Raw genomic sequence first — 18,290 nt, forward strand, 5'->3', positions numbered from 1 at the left:
ATTTTAGATCTCCTCTCTCTAGATAACACCTTAGCGTATATATTAAGAAACCCAAAAGTCAAATTACAGCGGCAAAGCATTCCCCACAGTGTATGTCTATATATATAGATATATCTGTATTCCTGAATCTCAATCTAGTTGTTGATATGCTTTCAGTTTCGTGGATATTCTTATCATGATCAATATTCCAACGTCCTTAACAAATTCTTCTCTTACAATCTTTAAACTTGCCATTTCGGCATCAGATCCTTGGCCTTTTTCACTTGTTTTCTTGTAACATCTGAGATCTCTCTCTTTCTGCAAGAAAAATCTAAGGTTTTCTTGTTCCTCCGTGTTTTTTAATCTTGAGATGGGTAGTGGAGATAAAACCCATCTGAATTTCCATTTGAACATGCCGATTATTCATTTCCACCACCACCACCACCAAGGGAAGAAGGAAATACCGAAGGGGTATGTGGCGATAACGGTGGGGCAAGGGGAGGAGCAGCAGCAGCGGTTCATTGTTCCGGTGATCTATATCAACCACCCGCTGTTCACCGAGTTGCTTAAAGTGGCTGAAAATGAATATGGATTTGATCAAAAAGGTCCAATTAATATTCCTTGCCATGTTGAAGAATTTCGCCATGTTCAGTGTACGATTGATCAAGAGAAATCGCACCACTACCATTACAGCCACCACGGCTACCCCCACTACCACCAGTTTGTGTGCTTCAAGGCTTGAAATTTATGCGTTTGACAATTAGGTTATTCCCCGTTTGATGTAATTTTCTTTTTCTCTTTTCAATTTTTGTTGGTTAATTATTTTCCTTACTTATTATGGATCCATTTGTACCGTTGTGTAGTATAATAATGTCGAGATTTTGATGATATTTGTATGAATTAAGTTAAAGTGATCGAATTCGTTGACATAACGGCTAACCGATCCTCACATTTTGCGTGTGGATTCTGCGTGAATTAAAATGCTGACCCTCCTAATGTGTGTTCGATCATCTCTTACGTCAATCCCTATGTTAGTGTAGCAAAACCCTATTTGTAAATAGATTTTTGTTTAATTTGTTTTTTTAGTTAAAATAGATTAAACAATATATGATTAAGCATTAATTCATGTAGTATTAAAATATCAAGAATTCTTCGGAATTAATGCACCATATAGATGTTATCATATCCGTTCGATAATTTAGTGTGGCAAATGATTGACGGTTAGATGGTTAGATTTGACAAAATGATTTGAGAAATGGGTCCCAATATTATATTGTCATCCACTTTCTTTATATTTTTTCAGGTGCGCGTTGCGTTAATTATNAAAATGATTTGAGAAATGGGTCCCAATATTATATTGTCATCCACTTTCTTTATATTTTTTCAGGTGCGCGTTGCGTTAATTATGCAGGTCACTTGGTGGTCGGCAAGCGGTGCTCTTTTGTAATTTTCTTTTTCTTTTCTCCAATATGCCCAACTTCGAACAGAATAGGAAGATATTTTTTATGGGTCGGGAAATTTTGGCAAACACATGATTGGATTTGTTTTTGTATATTTTCTTATTTCGGTATCTATTTTTTTCGTGCAACATGCTTCAAATATTGTTGAGACAAAAAAACTTGGAAAGATGTAAGAATGACTAAATTAGCCCTTGTTTGAGTTTCATTCTTTTCATAGGAATGAATTTTTGAATCTGTTGGAAAATGTGTGATTAAAAAATAAGAAATTTTTTTGGATTTAGGTGTAATATTATTTTATTAAAGAATATGTGGTTCAAATAACGTCAAAATACTGTTTAAGAATTTTTTTTTTATTATTATTATTTTTTTTTCAGAGAATGAAGTTCAAACATAGGGTAAGATCTTATCACAGGAGTTGAGTCAAAAGTCCAATGTCCAATTGGATCTTTGTAGATGTAGCAATGCATCAAACAGAATGAGAACATAGCGTCAGTATATACATGTGAAAGTTCAAATGCAGAGAGAATAATTGGACTGTAATACCTAATGATGGAAAATAAACGTTCTAATTTCTAAAGTTGGAAAAGGTCAAACTTGAGAAACCATGAAAGTTCTTTTGTTGGCCAAAACAAAGTCCATATTCATGTTGCCGACTAGAGGGGAATTTTTATTTTTATTTATGATAGGAGAACATGTAGTCGCTACTCTTCGAATTAGGGCTGTAAGTAAAAATTACAAAATCGAAAAATCGAACCAAAACCACATTTTAGAAACCGTCGATTTGGTGCCATGTGTACCCGGCCAACGAAATGGTTTTGACTCAAACCAAACTGGTCAAAATGGTTTGGTTTAGGTTTGAGAATTTTAATTGCGGTTTAAAACCAAATCGGATCGGCGAAAAAATATATAAAAATAAAAAAAAATGAAAAAATGAAATTTTTTGAAAATTCATCCAAATATGTAAAATTCAATAGTTCTGTCACTTGTGGGTATTTTTATCAATTCCTAATTTTCTAATACAGATATATTATTATTATTATTATTATTATCCAATAATCCTAATATATATTTAATAATTTCAAAACTAATATAATCTATCAAAAGCTTTTTTCCTATTCAAAATTTAAATGAACTCCAGTCGACATCCAACAAAGTTTTGAGTCACCGATACCACACACTTCTTTTTCAGATTTTTCACGCATTTTCAAAGTTGAATTGAAATCCATTATATCAAATCGGATATAAAAAGATCCTAGACTTTCAGTGATAATATTTGCTAAAAATAAAGTTTCAAATCAATAACTTTTTGGAGCAAACTAAGGTAAGAATATGAAATTAAATGTGTTTCGTAACATCATACAAACATAAATTTGTGTAATTGTTATGTTTAGATATTATAAACAATTGCTTTATTATTGTGGTTGGTTATTCTCTTTGTTTAATCAGTATCATTTTTTCAGATATGATGATTACGAGGTCTTGTTAGATATCAGTATGTTATTTGGACTTTATATCTAGTTTAGTAGACTTTTATTGTAACGTTATTGAATCGTCATTAACCTAAAAAAGGTGAACAAAAATGAAAAAAAATTATGTTTTACTTTATTGTGATTTCACTTAGATTTAGTTGATATTTAAATTTATAGTAGATATATTTAGCCTCTGTTTGAGTCATATTTTCCATATCATCATAATGAGAAAATTGACTATTGGAGAAAAGGCTGGGTCCCATATATGAAATAACAGGTCAACAAAGGCGGCTGGACTTGTGGAATAACGGTCCAAATTTTTATTTTTTTGTCCCAAAAATTTGGTTCAAACAGGGGCTTAATTTGTTTTAGATTTATTACTAGTGAGATATAAATATATATTAAATTCAATGAATTAATGACATAAAAGTAGACGGACAAAAAATTATATGGCGAAACCGGTGGTTTAAAATCGGACCAAACCTTTAGGTTTAGGTTTGAGTTTTTTTCAAACCGTTCAAAATGGTTTGATTTAGGTTTGTATTTTTCTCAAACCGTTTTATACAGTTTGGTTTGAAAATCTGTCAAAAATCGGTAAAATCGGACCGCTTACACCCCTACTTTGAGTGTGCACTGGGTAAACTCTCAGACTGACGCAATAGCCTACAAACCACGTCAGCTAGATAAACCGTACTAGACAATCCTGATGCGATAGGCTTGACAAAGAAAGTGTTGGTAAGGGGAATCGAGCTCGTGACTAAAGGCTTCCGTACTCACCTACTCCATCAATTCGGTCATCCCATGAGGGGCTAACTAGGGGACTTCTTATTCCAACCAAGGGTGGAAGTAAGCAAATTACTCTTTCCCTCTTCTCTTGACCGGGTAGGATACCCAAATATATTAAGAGGTCGTTTGAGGCACATTTTCCATTTCATAAAATGAGAAATATAGCCGTTGGTGCACATTCCTCCATGAAATTGGTATAGGGGTCCACTAACGGTCGGAATTCTTCTACAAATGAGGAAATAATGTGGAACAAACAACCCCTAACTTTTTGTTTGATAGAGATTAAAATTAAATTTTGTTGTGCATGTGATTCATGTAGAGTAGAACACATGTTTATTGGATCAAATTGAATTTAACTATTGTGTCATTGAATAATTATTTTTCGAGGAATCGTTGACTCGAACTCGTTTAGCCACTCGCAATCGAATATGTTTTTCAAAGTTTAGTGAGCAGTTGAAGACATTTTTCGAAGTTTAGTGAACAACCGAAAATATCCAATTTGTTAACGGCGTGATGGAGCACCACGTGTGCATTTCATTAGTCACATTACTAATTTCGTAAAAAAAATTGGAATGCATGTTAAGGTAATGAGTAAGGTCCAACTTTGGACAATTATAATGATCAAAACTCAACATCTTAAAATTTCAGCGAACAATCAAAAACACAAACATAGGTTCGGTGACTACTGTGACAATTAACTCAATCTTATTAATCTACTTTTCTGGTCATCTAGAAAAAATTAATGTACGTTGGTAACGCGTTTCTTTATGGTTAAAATAGGACTAGATAACACGGCATGGCATAATGTTAATAAACAATGAAAAGAATGAGAAAATTTGTGTTAGTTTTCTGTCCATGAAATAGAATGAGAAATGTAACTTCTTTATGGTCATAAACTAGTATAGAAAAAGAATAATCTATAATACTTACACAATGATGTTGAACAAAACTGAAGAAGAACGAAAATAAAATCAGCAACAAGAAACCATCAAAATAGAAGGTTTGAACACGATTATGAATCATTGTCCTCAGACGATATCTATTGCCACCAGGGTAAGTACTTGAAGGCTTCAATGACAAATAGTTTGTAGAAGTAAACAATTCTTAATGCAAGTATGAATCAAGCAATCAAAACTTGAAAATATGAATTAAAGAACAAAATTGTATAAAACTGGTTTGATCCTTGATTTTGGATATTGATGAATGAATTTGATGTTTGTGATATATTTTTCAACATGAAAACCACTCATATATATATAATTATAATAACCATGCACAAAAATGTGTAAAAACCAAGCCAAAGAGTGTGAAACACCACAAAACAACACTAAAATTCAAACAGCCAACGATCAAATTTTTTGTACTGGACAGCCGCTCAATTCAACAAAATGGTCGCTGAAATTGCAACATGCCTCACCCAGGCCATTTTTGGGCCTTCACTATTGTTTGTTCTAGTTTAATTTTCACTTATTTTTCTCATGATTAATCGCTTCCATCATTTCCAAAATCACTCCTCAATTGTCATTAGAATAATATACCAACAATCCCCCATTTGTTCAATTGTAAAATGAGTTGAAACTTAAGTTTAATGACACTTATGCACTGTGTATGGATATCTTTCGATTTGAATCCAACTTTAGGATAAATCTCACAAAATAATCAATGAAAAACAAGGTAGCGCGAACATTTTGAACCTATTATTTCTTATGATTATATCAGTGAAATCACATACACAAGTATTAAGTGTTCCAAGATTCACATAATCTCGTTTAGCACTTTTATGGCATTGTGCTTCTTCTATTCATAAACTTTAAGAGGGAAGCTCCAGTCTATATTAAAGCAGCACCACGTCGAAGTTTATTTAAGTAAAGTTCTTGCGGTATCTTTGTCACTTTTAGATATACTTAATTCACCAATCTGAACTTTATTAAGAGTTATAGAAACTCAATCCTCCTATTTGTGACAACCAACACTTGTGAATAAGTGATGAATCTATCCACTTATCGAATGTTACCCTTTGAACTCAAAGTATACTTGTTAGTACAGTTAGATAGGGTTGCCGTCAATGGTGGATTTAATTACAGAATTTTGACCATATCTTACTAGTTGTTGTTCACATTAACTCCCTTGTGAAGGGTTTAGTGAACGGATCAATCAAATTCTCATTTGACTTCACATAGGTACGTGAAATTATTTCATCTTTGATTAATTTTCTCACATAGTCATGTCTTAGACTCATATGTCTAGACTTATCATTATATACTTCATTGTTTGCTTTGCCTAAAGTGTCTTGACTATCACACTAGATAGATATGGAAGAATTATTCATTTTCCCCGACGAAATTTTATACATGAATCCCTAAGTCATTCAGCTTCTCTTTCAATTTCAGCCAAATCCACATATTCGAATTTCATAATTGAGTAAGTAATACATGTTTGTTTCTTAAATTTCCAAGAGATCAAACCTCCTCCAAGGTAAATACACAACATGAGGTTGATTAATTCTCACTAACACTAGATATCCAACTAGTATCGGTAAATCCTTCTACTATTGTCGAAAACTTAGAATATTGGAGACCTAGATACTTGATTTTCTTCAAATAACCAAGAACCTTCCTGATAGCCTTCCAATATTCTTTACTTGGATTATTAGTAAACCGACTAAGTTAACTAATCACAAATGCTATGTCGGGTGTTATAAATTGTACAACATGCATTAGACTCCCGATAGCACTTACATACTCAAGTTGTGTTATAGCTCTTCCATTATTCTTTATAAGTTTCAAACTTGGATCAAATGGAGTATTAGCCCTTTAATGTTTAAATGTTTGAACTTATTAATCACATTCTCAACATAATGTGATTGTCTTAACATATAACCCCACTAATCTTGGTGACTTTGATACCTAGTATGATATCCATTTGACCAAGATCTTTCATTTTAAATGTGGAAGATAGAAATCTCTTTGTTTCTTTTATACTTTGCATTGATTGCTTACAATTAACTTGTCATCCACATATAGACAAATGAGCACAACATTATCATCACATACTTTTGAATATAAGCATTTATCAACACTATTATGTTTAAATCCAAAAGACATTATTGATAAATCAAACTTTGTATGCCATTTCTTTGGTGATTGTTTTAATCCATATAAGAATTTTATTAGTTTGCATACTTTATCCTCATTTTTGGGTAGAACAAATCCTTCTAACTGTTCTATGTAGAAATCTTCATCGAGATACCCATTTAAAAATGTCATTTTAATATTCATTTGATGTATATGCAAATCATAGATTGAAATTAAAGAAAATATAATCCTTATTGATGTTATTCGTGTAACTAGTGCATACATGTTAAAGTAGTCTCTATTCATTCTCTTTGTCGATATCATTTAGCCACTAACTTAGCTTTAAATGTATTAAAAGTACTGTCCGCATTGTTCTTCCTCCTAAATACCCATTTGCAGCCTATAGGTTTTGATCCAGGTGGTAAATCAATTAATTTCCCAATGTTGTTTGACATTATTGAATCAATTTCATCATTTACAGCATCCTTCCAAAAGGTGCCATCTTTAGATTACATTGCTTCTTGATAAGTTTTAAGATCGATTTCTACTTGAAGAACATACGGAGTAGTTCTTGTGACACTCTTCTCATTTTCCTCAACTAAATAGAAAGAAATAAGTTGAGAGTCTAATTAATCCGATTTTAGCATTTTCTCATTTCGATCTCTTTTGCTTTTGCGAAGTTCACTTATTTCAACATCATCGAAAGGTATTTTCCACTTGTGATCTTGTAGAGCTCGGAATCTTTAGAGAATTATTATTTGAAGATAACATATTCTCAAAGAACTCTACTTCACGGGATTACTAATAACATTGGTTTCCAAGATTAATACACGACATGCTTTGCTATTTTGGGCATATCCTACAAAAGTACATTTAATCCCTTTAGGACTTAACTTGGTCCTTTTAGGATCCGTGTTCTTACTATAAGCAAAACACCCTCGCACTGTGAAATAATCTATGTTCGATTTTCTCCATTTCCATAATTCATAAGGAGAAACCTTAAATCTTTTAAAAGGAATCCTATTAACTATGTGAAACACACTTAATAAAGCTTCACCCATAAGTTAGATGGAAACTTAGCATTTAATAACATAGCATTTATCATTTCAACTAGTGTCCTATTCTTTTTCTTAGCCAAATCATTTTGTTCAGGTGTTCTAGACGCACTACATTGATGTATGATACCATGTTATTCACAAAAAAGATTAAATTTACTAGAGAAATATTCACTTTCTCTATGACTTATGAGAATTTTAATCTTTCTATTTAATTGATTTTCTACTTCCACTTTGTATATCTTAAGCATGTTAAAGGTTTCGTTCTTGTATTTCATTAGGTAGATATAGCAAAATTTAGAATGATCATCTATGATGTTATGAAATATCTATTACCTTCTCTAGTTAATATTCCATTTAATTCAAATATATCGGAATGAAATAAGTCTAGCAAATTAGATTTCCTTTCAACACTATGAAAAGGTCTCTTAATCATTTTAGACTTAACACAATCATTCCAATTTTAATCATTCTTTTTAAACATGTCCTAGTCTATCATACCATAAAGAAATAGATTAAACAACATAATTTAAATTTGTAGTTTTATTGATATTATTGTCAATAACATAAAGTTTGACAATTCCATCACCATAATAACATTTTCCAACAAATACACCATTTCAGGAAAGTGTAAGTTTGCCCGACTCATATGTGGACTTTATTCCTGGTTTTCCCAACAAATCACTATTTACAAAATTTCTATTCATATCCGGTATATGCAATACATTTATTAATGTGATCTTCTTGATGAATGTAAATTGTAAGTTTATACTTTCTTTGCCAACAACATTTGATTGAACTTCATTCCCTATTTGAATGTTTTTCTCCATCCTCACTTCTTGATAGATTTTGAAAAAGGATCTATCATAACGTACATTTATGGCGGCACAAGTACCATACCATCATCCTTGTACTTTTCCTTTGGCAGAATTTACAATGCTCATGATAGCAATGATGTGGTTAATGGAGTTCACTTTGCCTTCTTATTCGTTGTTTACGATGTCTACAATTTCAAACATAATTTTTGAGTTTGCCATCATATACATAACAAGAAATTTTGAATTTCTTCTTATTCTTGTTATCTTTGTGGGGATTTGTGGATTTCCTTTCCTTAGAATCCTTTTTGTATTCGTTTGGTTGATCTAGGGCGTGGGCTCTTTGGAGGTGCACTCATAAGAATGTTCATTCCCATCTCATGTCCTTGACTCTTCCTCTATTCGAAAATATTTTTGAAGTTCTTCCAAAGAATAATCTTATGAATTGTGAAGGATTTTCCTTCTATAACATTTCCATGAATATGGTAATTTCGCAATGATTGCACAAACTTGAAAAATTTCTGGAAGTTCAATCTTCACGGCCTTCATTTTATTGACAATGATTTGCAATTCATGGATTTGTCCTAACAAAGGCAAGTTATTCAAAAGTTTGAAATCAAAATACTTAGAAATAAGAAACTTCTTGGAACCTTCCTTCTCGGCCTTGTATTTGGTTTTCCAATGATTTCCATATCCCTTTTGCCGATATGTTGCTTGTGTAGAGATCATAGAAGCTATTGGAGAGTGTTCAAAATGTGTCCTCTACACATAATTCATCTTTTTCTCTCTTCTTCCTTTCTGCCTTTGTTTTGTCGGTATCATTTGAGGTTAATTCCGACAATGGCGCCAAATCTGGTACCAAGATATAAAATATCTTTAAGGTTTTGAGAAGAAACTTCAACTTGTCATTTCATCTTGTAAAGTTCGATCCGTCGAATCTGTCAAGCCTTACAAGGTCTTGATTCATCATCTTTATCGTAACCATGGCTGTCCGTTCTTCATGTTGAAAATATCGTTTGAGATTGTTTAACAAAATTGCCAAAATGGAAGATTTGAACATGATTATGAGTCACCGTCTTCAAATGACATTTGCTGCCACTAGAGTAAGTGCTTGAAGGCTTCAATGGCAAATAATTTGCAGGAGTAAACAAATCTCAATCTAAATATGAATCAAGTAATCAAAACTTGGAAAAAGGAATTAAAGAACAAAATTGTAAAATACTGGTTTGATCTTTGATTTTGAATGTTGATGAATGAATTGATGTTTGTGATATATTTTCTAATATGAAAACCACTCATATATATAGAATTATATTCACTATGCACGAAAAGGTATAAAAACCAAATCAAAAAAGTCTGAAACACTTCAAAACGACACTATAATTCAAACAGCAAACGGTCGAGCATCCACCTAGTTCAACAAAATGGCCATTGTAATTGCAATACAAGGTCGGACGCTGCCCAAGCCATTTTTTGGCCTTCACCATTTTTGTTCTCGTTTTGATTTCACTTGTTTTTCTCATAGTTAATCACTTCCCTTGTTTCTAAAATTACTCTTCATTGTCATTTGAATAATACTCCAACAAATGATACTACAAACCCGAGTTTCCAGTATTATTTAAAAGTTGATTTTCTAGAATTTAACCTTATCAAAGTTCCCACAACTTCTCTCTTGGAAGGCCTAATATCAGCTATGAATTCAGAACATTTTATAGCAATATCCATCACATCCAGTGCTTTCCTCTGCTCTTCGGAATCCCAGGATTGAATTTATCCTTCAAAACAGAACAGAAAATCAATGGAGTTAATTTGTAATTTTTTCCTTACCCAGGATGCAATATCTAAGCCTTCTTCAAAGGAGGGATCTACAGGTAATTTTCTGCAGAGAAGTTCTAGTAATATAACTCCATAACTATATACATCACATTTCTCTGTTAACCTTGTTGAGTATGCATTCTCTAGATTGTATAACGTATAAATACATTAGTCTTCGAAAGTGTTAGAATCTGAAGTAATATATAAACTGGAAGGTCAAAAAAGTGTTAGTCGCCCAACTTGTAGCATTATTTTATTTTGGTTGGTGGAACTTTTTTTTTCTAAATATGTTTGCGTTTGGGTGCTTCATCTAACTCTGTTTGCTGAAACAAAGGAAATACTTGGAAAAACTGTTGGGGAATACACCGATTCAAATGTGCATATTGTATTCAAAAAACGTAACTTACACGTTCACGAAATCGAAACAAGGTTTTGACTTACCAAAATGAAGTTTAAGAAACTAACCAGTGATTATCAAATCCGACCATTTTCATTCTTGAATTTAAACATGTGATTCTTCATATCGAACCTTGCATAAACCATATAAATAAAATTAATCATTTTCTAAAATCAAATATGAAAAAATGAAAATCAGAAATAAGAAAAGAAAATTAGATGCAAGCGATGCGATTGGCCGAGGCGAGTATAACTCTTTTCTTAAGATGAATTTGTCTCGCATCGATGCTAACAATTTTCCGACAATCATCTCTCGAGATACAACGACCACGTCAAGCCATAGGAGTACTCCAAATGGCTTCGACTAGCGAACTCGAATGGAATTCCCTCTCTACCATAACCATGATTTTTATGCAAAAGATAATCACTTCTACAATGTGTTTTATGCATAGTAAAGTGTAAAATATGGAATGGAATGGAATTTTTGAGTAAATAAATCCAAATATATGGGGTCACTATATAGATGTTGAAAAGGTTTGTCTCAAAAGACACAACCTATGGAAAAGACACAATCATTGAAATTAGTCTCTATATTTAAAGAGACACATATTTTGGAAAATAATAATGCTAAAAGTCATAATCTTTCATATAGAAAGACACATTTTCAGCCAAATAATTTCTAGAATATTCCATAATATTCTACGCACTTTTTCAATAATTCACGTATTTAAGTGATTTAAAATTTTGCTTAATTTTCTATTTACCAAATAATACAAAATTTTCAGCAAAATTTCAACAATCCCCCACATGAATGTAAATTAATGCAAATATCTATGCAAACACTAGTAGAGAGAGAGCGGAAAAACACTGCATCAGGGATGGTAGCTTCTGGCCTTGACCCACCCTTAGTGAAATACCATCGAACTTACTCGGCTAATTGGTAAACGTGATGTCTTGAACCATTCGGCCTTTAGTGTACTCCAAACCATTTTCATTCTTGAATTTAAACATGTGATTCTTCATATCGAACCTTGCATAAACCATTTAAATAAAATTAATCATTTTCTAAAATCAAATATGAAAAAATGAAAATCAGAAATAAGAAAAGAAAATTAGATGCAAGCGATGCGATTGGCCGAGGCGAGTATAACTCTTTTCTTAAGATGAATTTGTCTCGCATCGATGCTAACAATTTTCCGACAATCATCTCTCGAGATACAACGACCACGTCAAGCCATAGGAGTACTCCAAATGGCTTCGACTAGCGAACTCGAATGGAATTCCCTCTCTACCATAACCATGATTTTTATGCAAAAGATAATCACTTCTACAATGTGTTTTATGCATAGTAAAGTGTAAAATATGGAATGGAATGGAATTTTTGAGTAAATAAATCCAAATATATGGGGTCACTATATAGATGTTGAAAAGGTTTGTCTCAAAAGACACAACCTATGGAAAATACACAACCATTGAAATTAGTTTCTATATTTAAAGAGACACATATTTTGGAAAATAATAATGTCAAAAGTCATAATCTTTCATATAGAAAGACACATTTTCAGCCAAATAATTTCTAGAATATTCCATAATATTCTACGCACTTTTTCAATAATTCACGTATTTAAGTGATTTAAAATTTTGCTTAATTTTCTATTTACCAAATAATACAAAATTTTCAGCAAAATTTCAACAATCCCCCACATGAATGTAAATTAATGCAAATATCTATGCAAACACTAGTAGAGAGAGAGAGCGAAAAAACACTGCATCAGGGATGGTAGCTTCTGGCCTTGACCCACCCTTAGTGAAATACCATCGGACTTACTCAGCTAATTGGTGAACGTGATGTCTTGAACCATTCGGCCTTTAGTGTACTCCAAGACAACGATACTCACACAATGTCTTCCCTAAACCGTTCATGGTTCTCATGACTTTATTCATTTGGGTCCTGAACCCTTCTTGGTTCTGCGAGTGTTTAGAGAATTTAAGCCTTGAGTAATTCTCATTGAAGCGGCCCCACTTCATATTCACATAGGTGACCTCCTATTAAGAGTATTATGCCCTTCTCCACTTGACTTAATCAAGATATAGGAATTATTAATAGATTATCTTAACCTCTTGCAATTTTGCAGAAAGCACTTTAATGTCATAGGAATGAGTTAGGAAATTATTTTCCTTAGTGCTTAAATGGAGCCCTCATAACTTAGTTGTCCCTTTGAACCAAGATCTTGGGATCTCCAGTCAACAAGGTAAGGTTACCATTACAAAGACTCTAATGTAGTAGGCTTCAATCTCATTCCTTTTGATATGTAGTATACTTAATCTCTCGGTAAATCTCTTAAAAGTACCACGAGTTTACACCATTGAGATCAACTGCTCAATGATATTATGTTTATAGCTTATACGTCTAGATCTACAATTACATGTGACTTAGTATATTATCAAATATTGCTAGCCAACGATCAATTTCATTTAATAGATACAAATTTTAACCATCAAGAAATCCTCTCATGAAGCTACATGCTTCTTATTAGCTTTATCAATTTCCAAACACGGTTGGAGAATTTCTATCAAACACTACACTAATCAATCACTTTTACTAGTAGATTTCAAAATCATGGGTATTCAATATCATCATTGAAACATTACCATGAATTTGAACTTTATGAATATTCTTCATAGATTCCAATTGTTCTTGCATGATCTTTCCACCTTCATTGATATCGTTCTTGATTATAAAATAGAAGCAAACGTAACTGTTAAATTGAGTTACCCCCACAGTTTCTCAATTGAGAATATATATGCAATTTAGTAATGTTGCATCCACAAGTTTTGAACTTTCCATTTCAAGTTCACAAGCATTAAATTTAACCCCCCACATTCTTGGGTTATACTTGAACTTAGAATTGAGCAACTCTTTTATAGTTCTATTCAATTATCTCTTAGATAATATCCGTATCTAGTGTTTCGTGAAATTCTAAGTACTTTCAAAATAGTGGTCGTTGACTCACAATTTATTTCAATTAAAGTTGTATATAACGTACTTCAATCCAATTATTTTAATTTGATCATCCAAATTAAATCAAGGCCATAATATAAACCAGTAATGATTTCCAAGTATAAACCAATTTAATTGGTCTCGCGATTGAAGTCAATTTCAACAGTGAAAAGGCCTAAGCATCTTGATTCACAAGAATCACAACTTCTCTTATCATATTGTGACATTTCATATGATAGTTTCATTTCATGTCAAATAATAAGGTACATATTCACCATATTCAAACTTAAACGAACAAATCAACCATATGTTAAAAAGTTGTGTTCTTAGGAGACACATCCTTACAAAAGGACACACCTCTTAAAATAATATTTATGAAGAGACATAGCCATTGAAAAATAATTATATCAAAAATCATGATTTTCATATGAAATGATGTACATTTTAATCTAAATTGATCCTAGAATATTTCATAATATTCTACATAATTGATCACCAATTCCAAGTAATCAAATTGGGACAAATTACATTTTGTCATATTCTTATGCAAATATAATTTTGCACAAACAATCCCATTTAATTTTATTGAAGTCAGAAATTTAACTAAATCATTACATTCAAACTTTTCCAGATTTAAAAGGAAGTTCAGCACCATTGCCAACTTTAGGCACAATTTGTGCTCTGCAAAATATTTTCATGTCTTAATATTTTTGCAAGAATTTCCACTAGAACAAATCACAATTTGTCATATTTATGCAAATATAATTGACATTAAAGTCATCTTACTTAATTTCATAGGATTAAATGAGGCTATCAACATTAATCAAAATTATTATAATTTCAAAAAGATATGAAACCAACTAATTTACCATGTCATGTTTCATATTCCAATAAAAGAATATTCATGAAAGTTCATATACTTTCACAATTAGTTGACATCTATTTCAGTAACATTGGAGTTGTACCAATGACCAACATATATAGATCTTATTTCAATAAATATACATGTCATATTATTTGATAGGATAATCAAGTTGATGATATATTACGAAATTGGATTTGAAAATGCATTTAAAAAATGAAGAGTCATCATTTAATAAATTGCCTTAAAAACAACATGCACTTTTTCAAAATAAATCAACTTCATGGTCCTTGACTAATTTATGGAAAGACACGTATTGACGGCCATATATATTGATTAACAATTGCAACCATGTGCAATATATAATACTTCACTTTCATCATATACTAAACAAATGGATGACGTGGACACTTAAGACACAATTCATATAATAACATAATAGTTTCTCATGTATGCATCATTCAAGAGTTGCATAGAACCTCACTGAGCATAAAATATAAATCGGTGTCGAGCTTATACAATCAGATTTTATCATCTAATCCATTTAATACTTTATTCATGCAAACAGAATAATGAAAAATATAAATGCACGAAAACAAATTTCATCTTAAGATTATTGGGGAATACACCGATTCAAATGTGCATATTGTATTCACAAAACGTAACTTACACGTTCACGAAATCGAAATAAGGTTTCGACTTGCCGAAATGGAATTTGAGAAACTAACCAATGATTATCGAATCTAACCATTTCCATTTTTGAATTAAAACCTCGCAGAACAAACATATAAATAATATCAATCATTTTCTGAAATCAAATATGAAGAAATGAAATCAGAAATAAGAAAAGAAAATTAGATGCAAGTAATGCGATTGGCCGATGTGAGTATAACTCTTTCCTTAAGATAAATTTGTCGTATCGGTACTAAGGATTTTTCGACAATCATCTCGCAAAATACAACAACTACGTCAAGCCATAGGAGCACTCTAAATGACTTCGACCAACGAACTCAAACGGAATTCCCTCTCTACCATAATCATGATTTTGATGCAAAAGATAATCACTTCTACAAAGTGTTTTATGCATAGCAAAGTGTAAAATATGGAATGGAATGAAATTTTTGAATAAATAAATTCAAACATATGGATCAATATATAGATGTTGAAAATGTTTGTCTCAAAAGACACAATCTATGGAAGAGACACAACCATTGAAATTAGTTTCTATATTTAAAGAGAAACGTCTCTTAAAAATGATAATGTCAAAAGTCATAAACTTTCATATAGAAAGACACATTTTCAGCCAAATAATTTCTAAAATATTCCATAATATTTTACTCACTTTTTCAATAATTCACGTTTTTAAGTGATTTAAATTTTTGCTTAATTTTTCATTCACCAAATAATATAAAATTTCCAGCAAAATTCCAACAAAAATACGTAAGTGTATTGAATTTATTGTCTAGCTGGGCAAAAACGTGCTTATTTAAACACACGCAATTTGAAAGCACAATTAGGATGATAAAACAACACTAATGAATTTTTCGTGCTCCGTATCTACAATTCCGTTATTTCAGAAACTTTTGAGCTATCATCAATATCAGAATCCATTTTTGCTGTCCCAAAATCACCAATTTTTTGTTCCAATTCAGAGTCCCTATGTTGTTTGATTTAATGTCTCTGTGAATGATCTTAGGCACACAATCATGGTGGAGTTATGACAATCCCTGAGCAATGCCAAGAGCAATAAGAAAACGAGTTTCCCAATTCAAAGGCCTTCGCGGTTTTTCTTGATGTACTAATTCATGAATAGTTCCCCCTGGCATGTAATCTGTTACAATATAGCCATATCCATTTCTGATGCTGTATCCTTCCATTTTCACCACATTCTGGTGTCTGATCAGACTTAAAGTTCTCATTTCCATGCTAATTTTAATCTTGGATAAGTCCACTTTCGTAGCGGTCCAGTTCTTTCTTGATCTCACAGATTGTGTTCTGTAAACTGTCCCATGCTTGCCTCTTCCAATAACGTATTTATCACTCGAACGTTCTGTTGCATGTAGAATGTCCTCGAAATTTAAGTCTTCGGGTAAATCTTCTGTTCTTGACTGGGAATTTAGGAGAGATTGATCGGTTAAAGATGATTTTTGTACGTGCATCATAAAATGTACACTGCTGCAAGAAGAAATGCCTGCAACAGAAGGACTGGGGCAAGGATCCCCGCTAGGATTTTTGCTCTAGTATGTGATTTTCTGTCTCCTTCTCTACAATTAGTGGATTCAGTGCTTATTAAGCAGAGTTCAGGGTTTCCAGGTGAAAATCCTGGATGTGAATCCATGATTTTTGCCCAGGAATCTGGGATTCTGCCTGAGAGAAGATTAAAAGGTATGTTGACAACTGAAAGTGATATCATATTGTTTACTTCTGAGGGTATTTCACCAGAGAAACCATTGCTTGAGATATCAAGAATCTCTAACTTATCAAGATTGCTGATGCATTTGAGGATTTCTTCATAGAGTTTATTCATTCCGAGATTTAAAACAGAACTAAAATGTTGAATTTTACTGAGACAGAATTGAATAGGACCTTCTAGCATGTTGTTTCCGAGCTGCATCTCTTGGAGGCTTTGTCTACTAGAGAGATTCAGGAATAACACCGTTAAATTTGCTTTGTTGAAGTTGGATGCTTTTCATGGTAAAAGATGATAAGATCCCTGGTGGAACTAGTCCAGAAATATTATTCGTGCTAAGGTCTAATTCTGTTAGTTTTGGACAATGAGTCAGTTCCCAGGGAATTTCTCCTGTCAAGCTGTTGGAAGAAATCCTTAAAACTTGAAGATTTTGAAGGTTTCCAAATTCATTAGGTATTGAGCCAGAAAACTTATTATCTGAGAGATCAATCATCGAGAGATTGCTACAGCAACCAGATCTTATTGGAATTCTTCCCTCGAGCAAGTTGCCACGAATATCAAAGTAAGAAGTGCTGGAGCTCTTTTCTATATCATCCGGTATGCTTCCTTGCAGAAAATTATCACGACGAATCACCCTATTTAGAGTCTTGCATTGCATGATTTCCTTGGGGAAACGGCTACTGAAGTTATTATTTCCAAGTGCCAAATCTACGAGTTCATCGCCAGCACATATGCCAGAAGGAATTCTTCCATCTAGATGGTTTCCAGTTAAATCCAGCTTCACTAAACCAGGAAGGTTTTTCTTCCGAAGGTCTGATGGAATTGCTCCAGTGACATCGTTGTGAGCTAAATAAAGGAAAGTAAGGTTTTTTAAATTGCTAAAATCGAAAGGGTAGAAGCCTGTCAATCTATTATTATACAGGGCTAATTTGTCAAGACTGCTCATTCTATCTATACACCGAGGAAGGTGACCCTAGATTTGATTGTTGAACATGTGAAAAACCTTTAGACCATGCAGTTCACAGATTTCAGAAGGCAAATTTCCGCTAATGAAGTTATGTTGAAGCCTGATTTCGACTATAAAACTACAATTTCCAATCTCTGGAGGTAAGAAACCAGTCATATTCTTGTAAAGGAAAAGAATATTCAAATTTCTGAGGCTACTATC

At 32.4% G+C, this 18,290-nt stretch overlaps 2 protein-coding genes across 2 annotated transcripts; one reads left to right on the plus strand and one right to left on the minus strand.

Moving 5' to 3' along the window:
* The first annotated feature begins 117 nt into the window (after positions 1 to 117).
* LOC111393889 (auxin-responsive protein SAUR32-like) lies at positions 118 to 930 on the plus strand. The gene has a single exon (XM_023019661.1). It carries the CDS (start codon positions 350 to 352, stop codon positions 719 to 721), a length of 372 nt encoding a protein of 123 aa, XP_022875429.1. The 5' UTR covers positions 118 to 349; the 3' UTR covers positions 722 to 930.
* A 15,497-nt stretch (positions 931 to 16,427) lies between these two features.
* On the minus strand, positions 16,428 to 17,326 carry LOC111404277 (receptor-like protein kinase). The gene is made up of 2 exons (XM_023033106.1): positions 16,904 to 17,326; positions 16,428 to 16,820 (listed from the first exon to the last, which is right to left on the minus strand). The coding sequence occupies exons 1-2, from the start codon at positions 17,324 to 17,326 to the stop codon at positions 16,428 to 16,430; spliced, it is 816 nt and encodes a 271-aa protein (XP_022888874.1).
* Between the last annotated feature and the right edge of the window lie 964 nt (positions 17,327 to 18,290).

Source organism: Olea europaea, chromosome 1 (assembly GCF_002742605.1).
Source record: "Olea europaea var. sylvestris chromosome 1, O_europaea_v1, whole genome shotgun sequence".
NCBI classification, from domain to species: Eukaryota; Viridiplantae; Streptophyta; class Magnoliopsida; order Lamiales; family Oleaceae; genus Olea; species Olea europaea.

Excerpts from the sequence above, each read along its gene's own strand:
- LOC111393889 (XM_023019661.1), top strand. The coding sequence starts at position 350 with ATGGGTAGTGGAGATAAAACCCATCTGAATTTCCATTTGAACATGCCG.
- LOC111404277 (XM_023033106.1), bottom strand. The coding sequence starts at position 17,326 with ATGCAGCTCGGAAACAACATGCTAGAAGGTCCTATTCAATTCTGTCTC. Across the intron at positions 16,821-16,903 it reads CCCCAGTCCTTCTGTTGCAG|TCAAGAACAGAAGATTTACC; the intron begins GCATTTCTTCTT and ends CTAAATTCCCAG.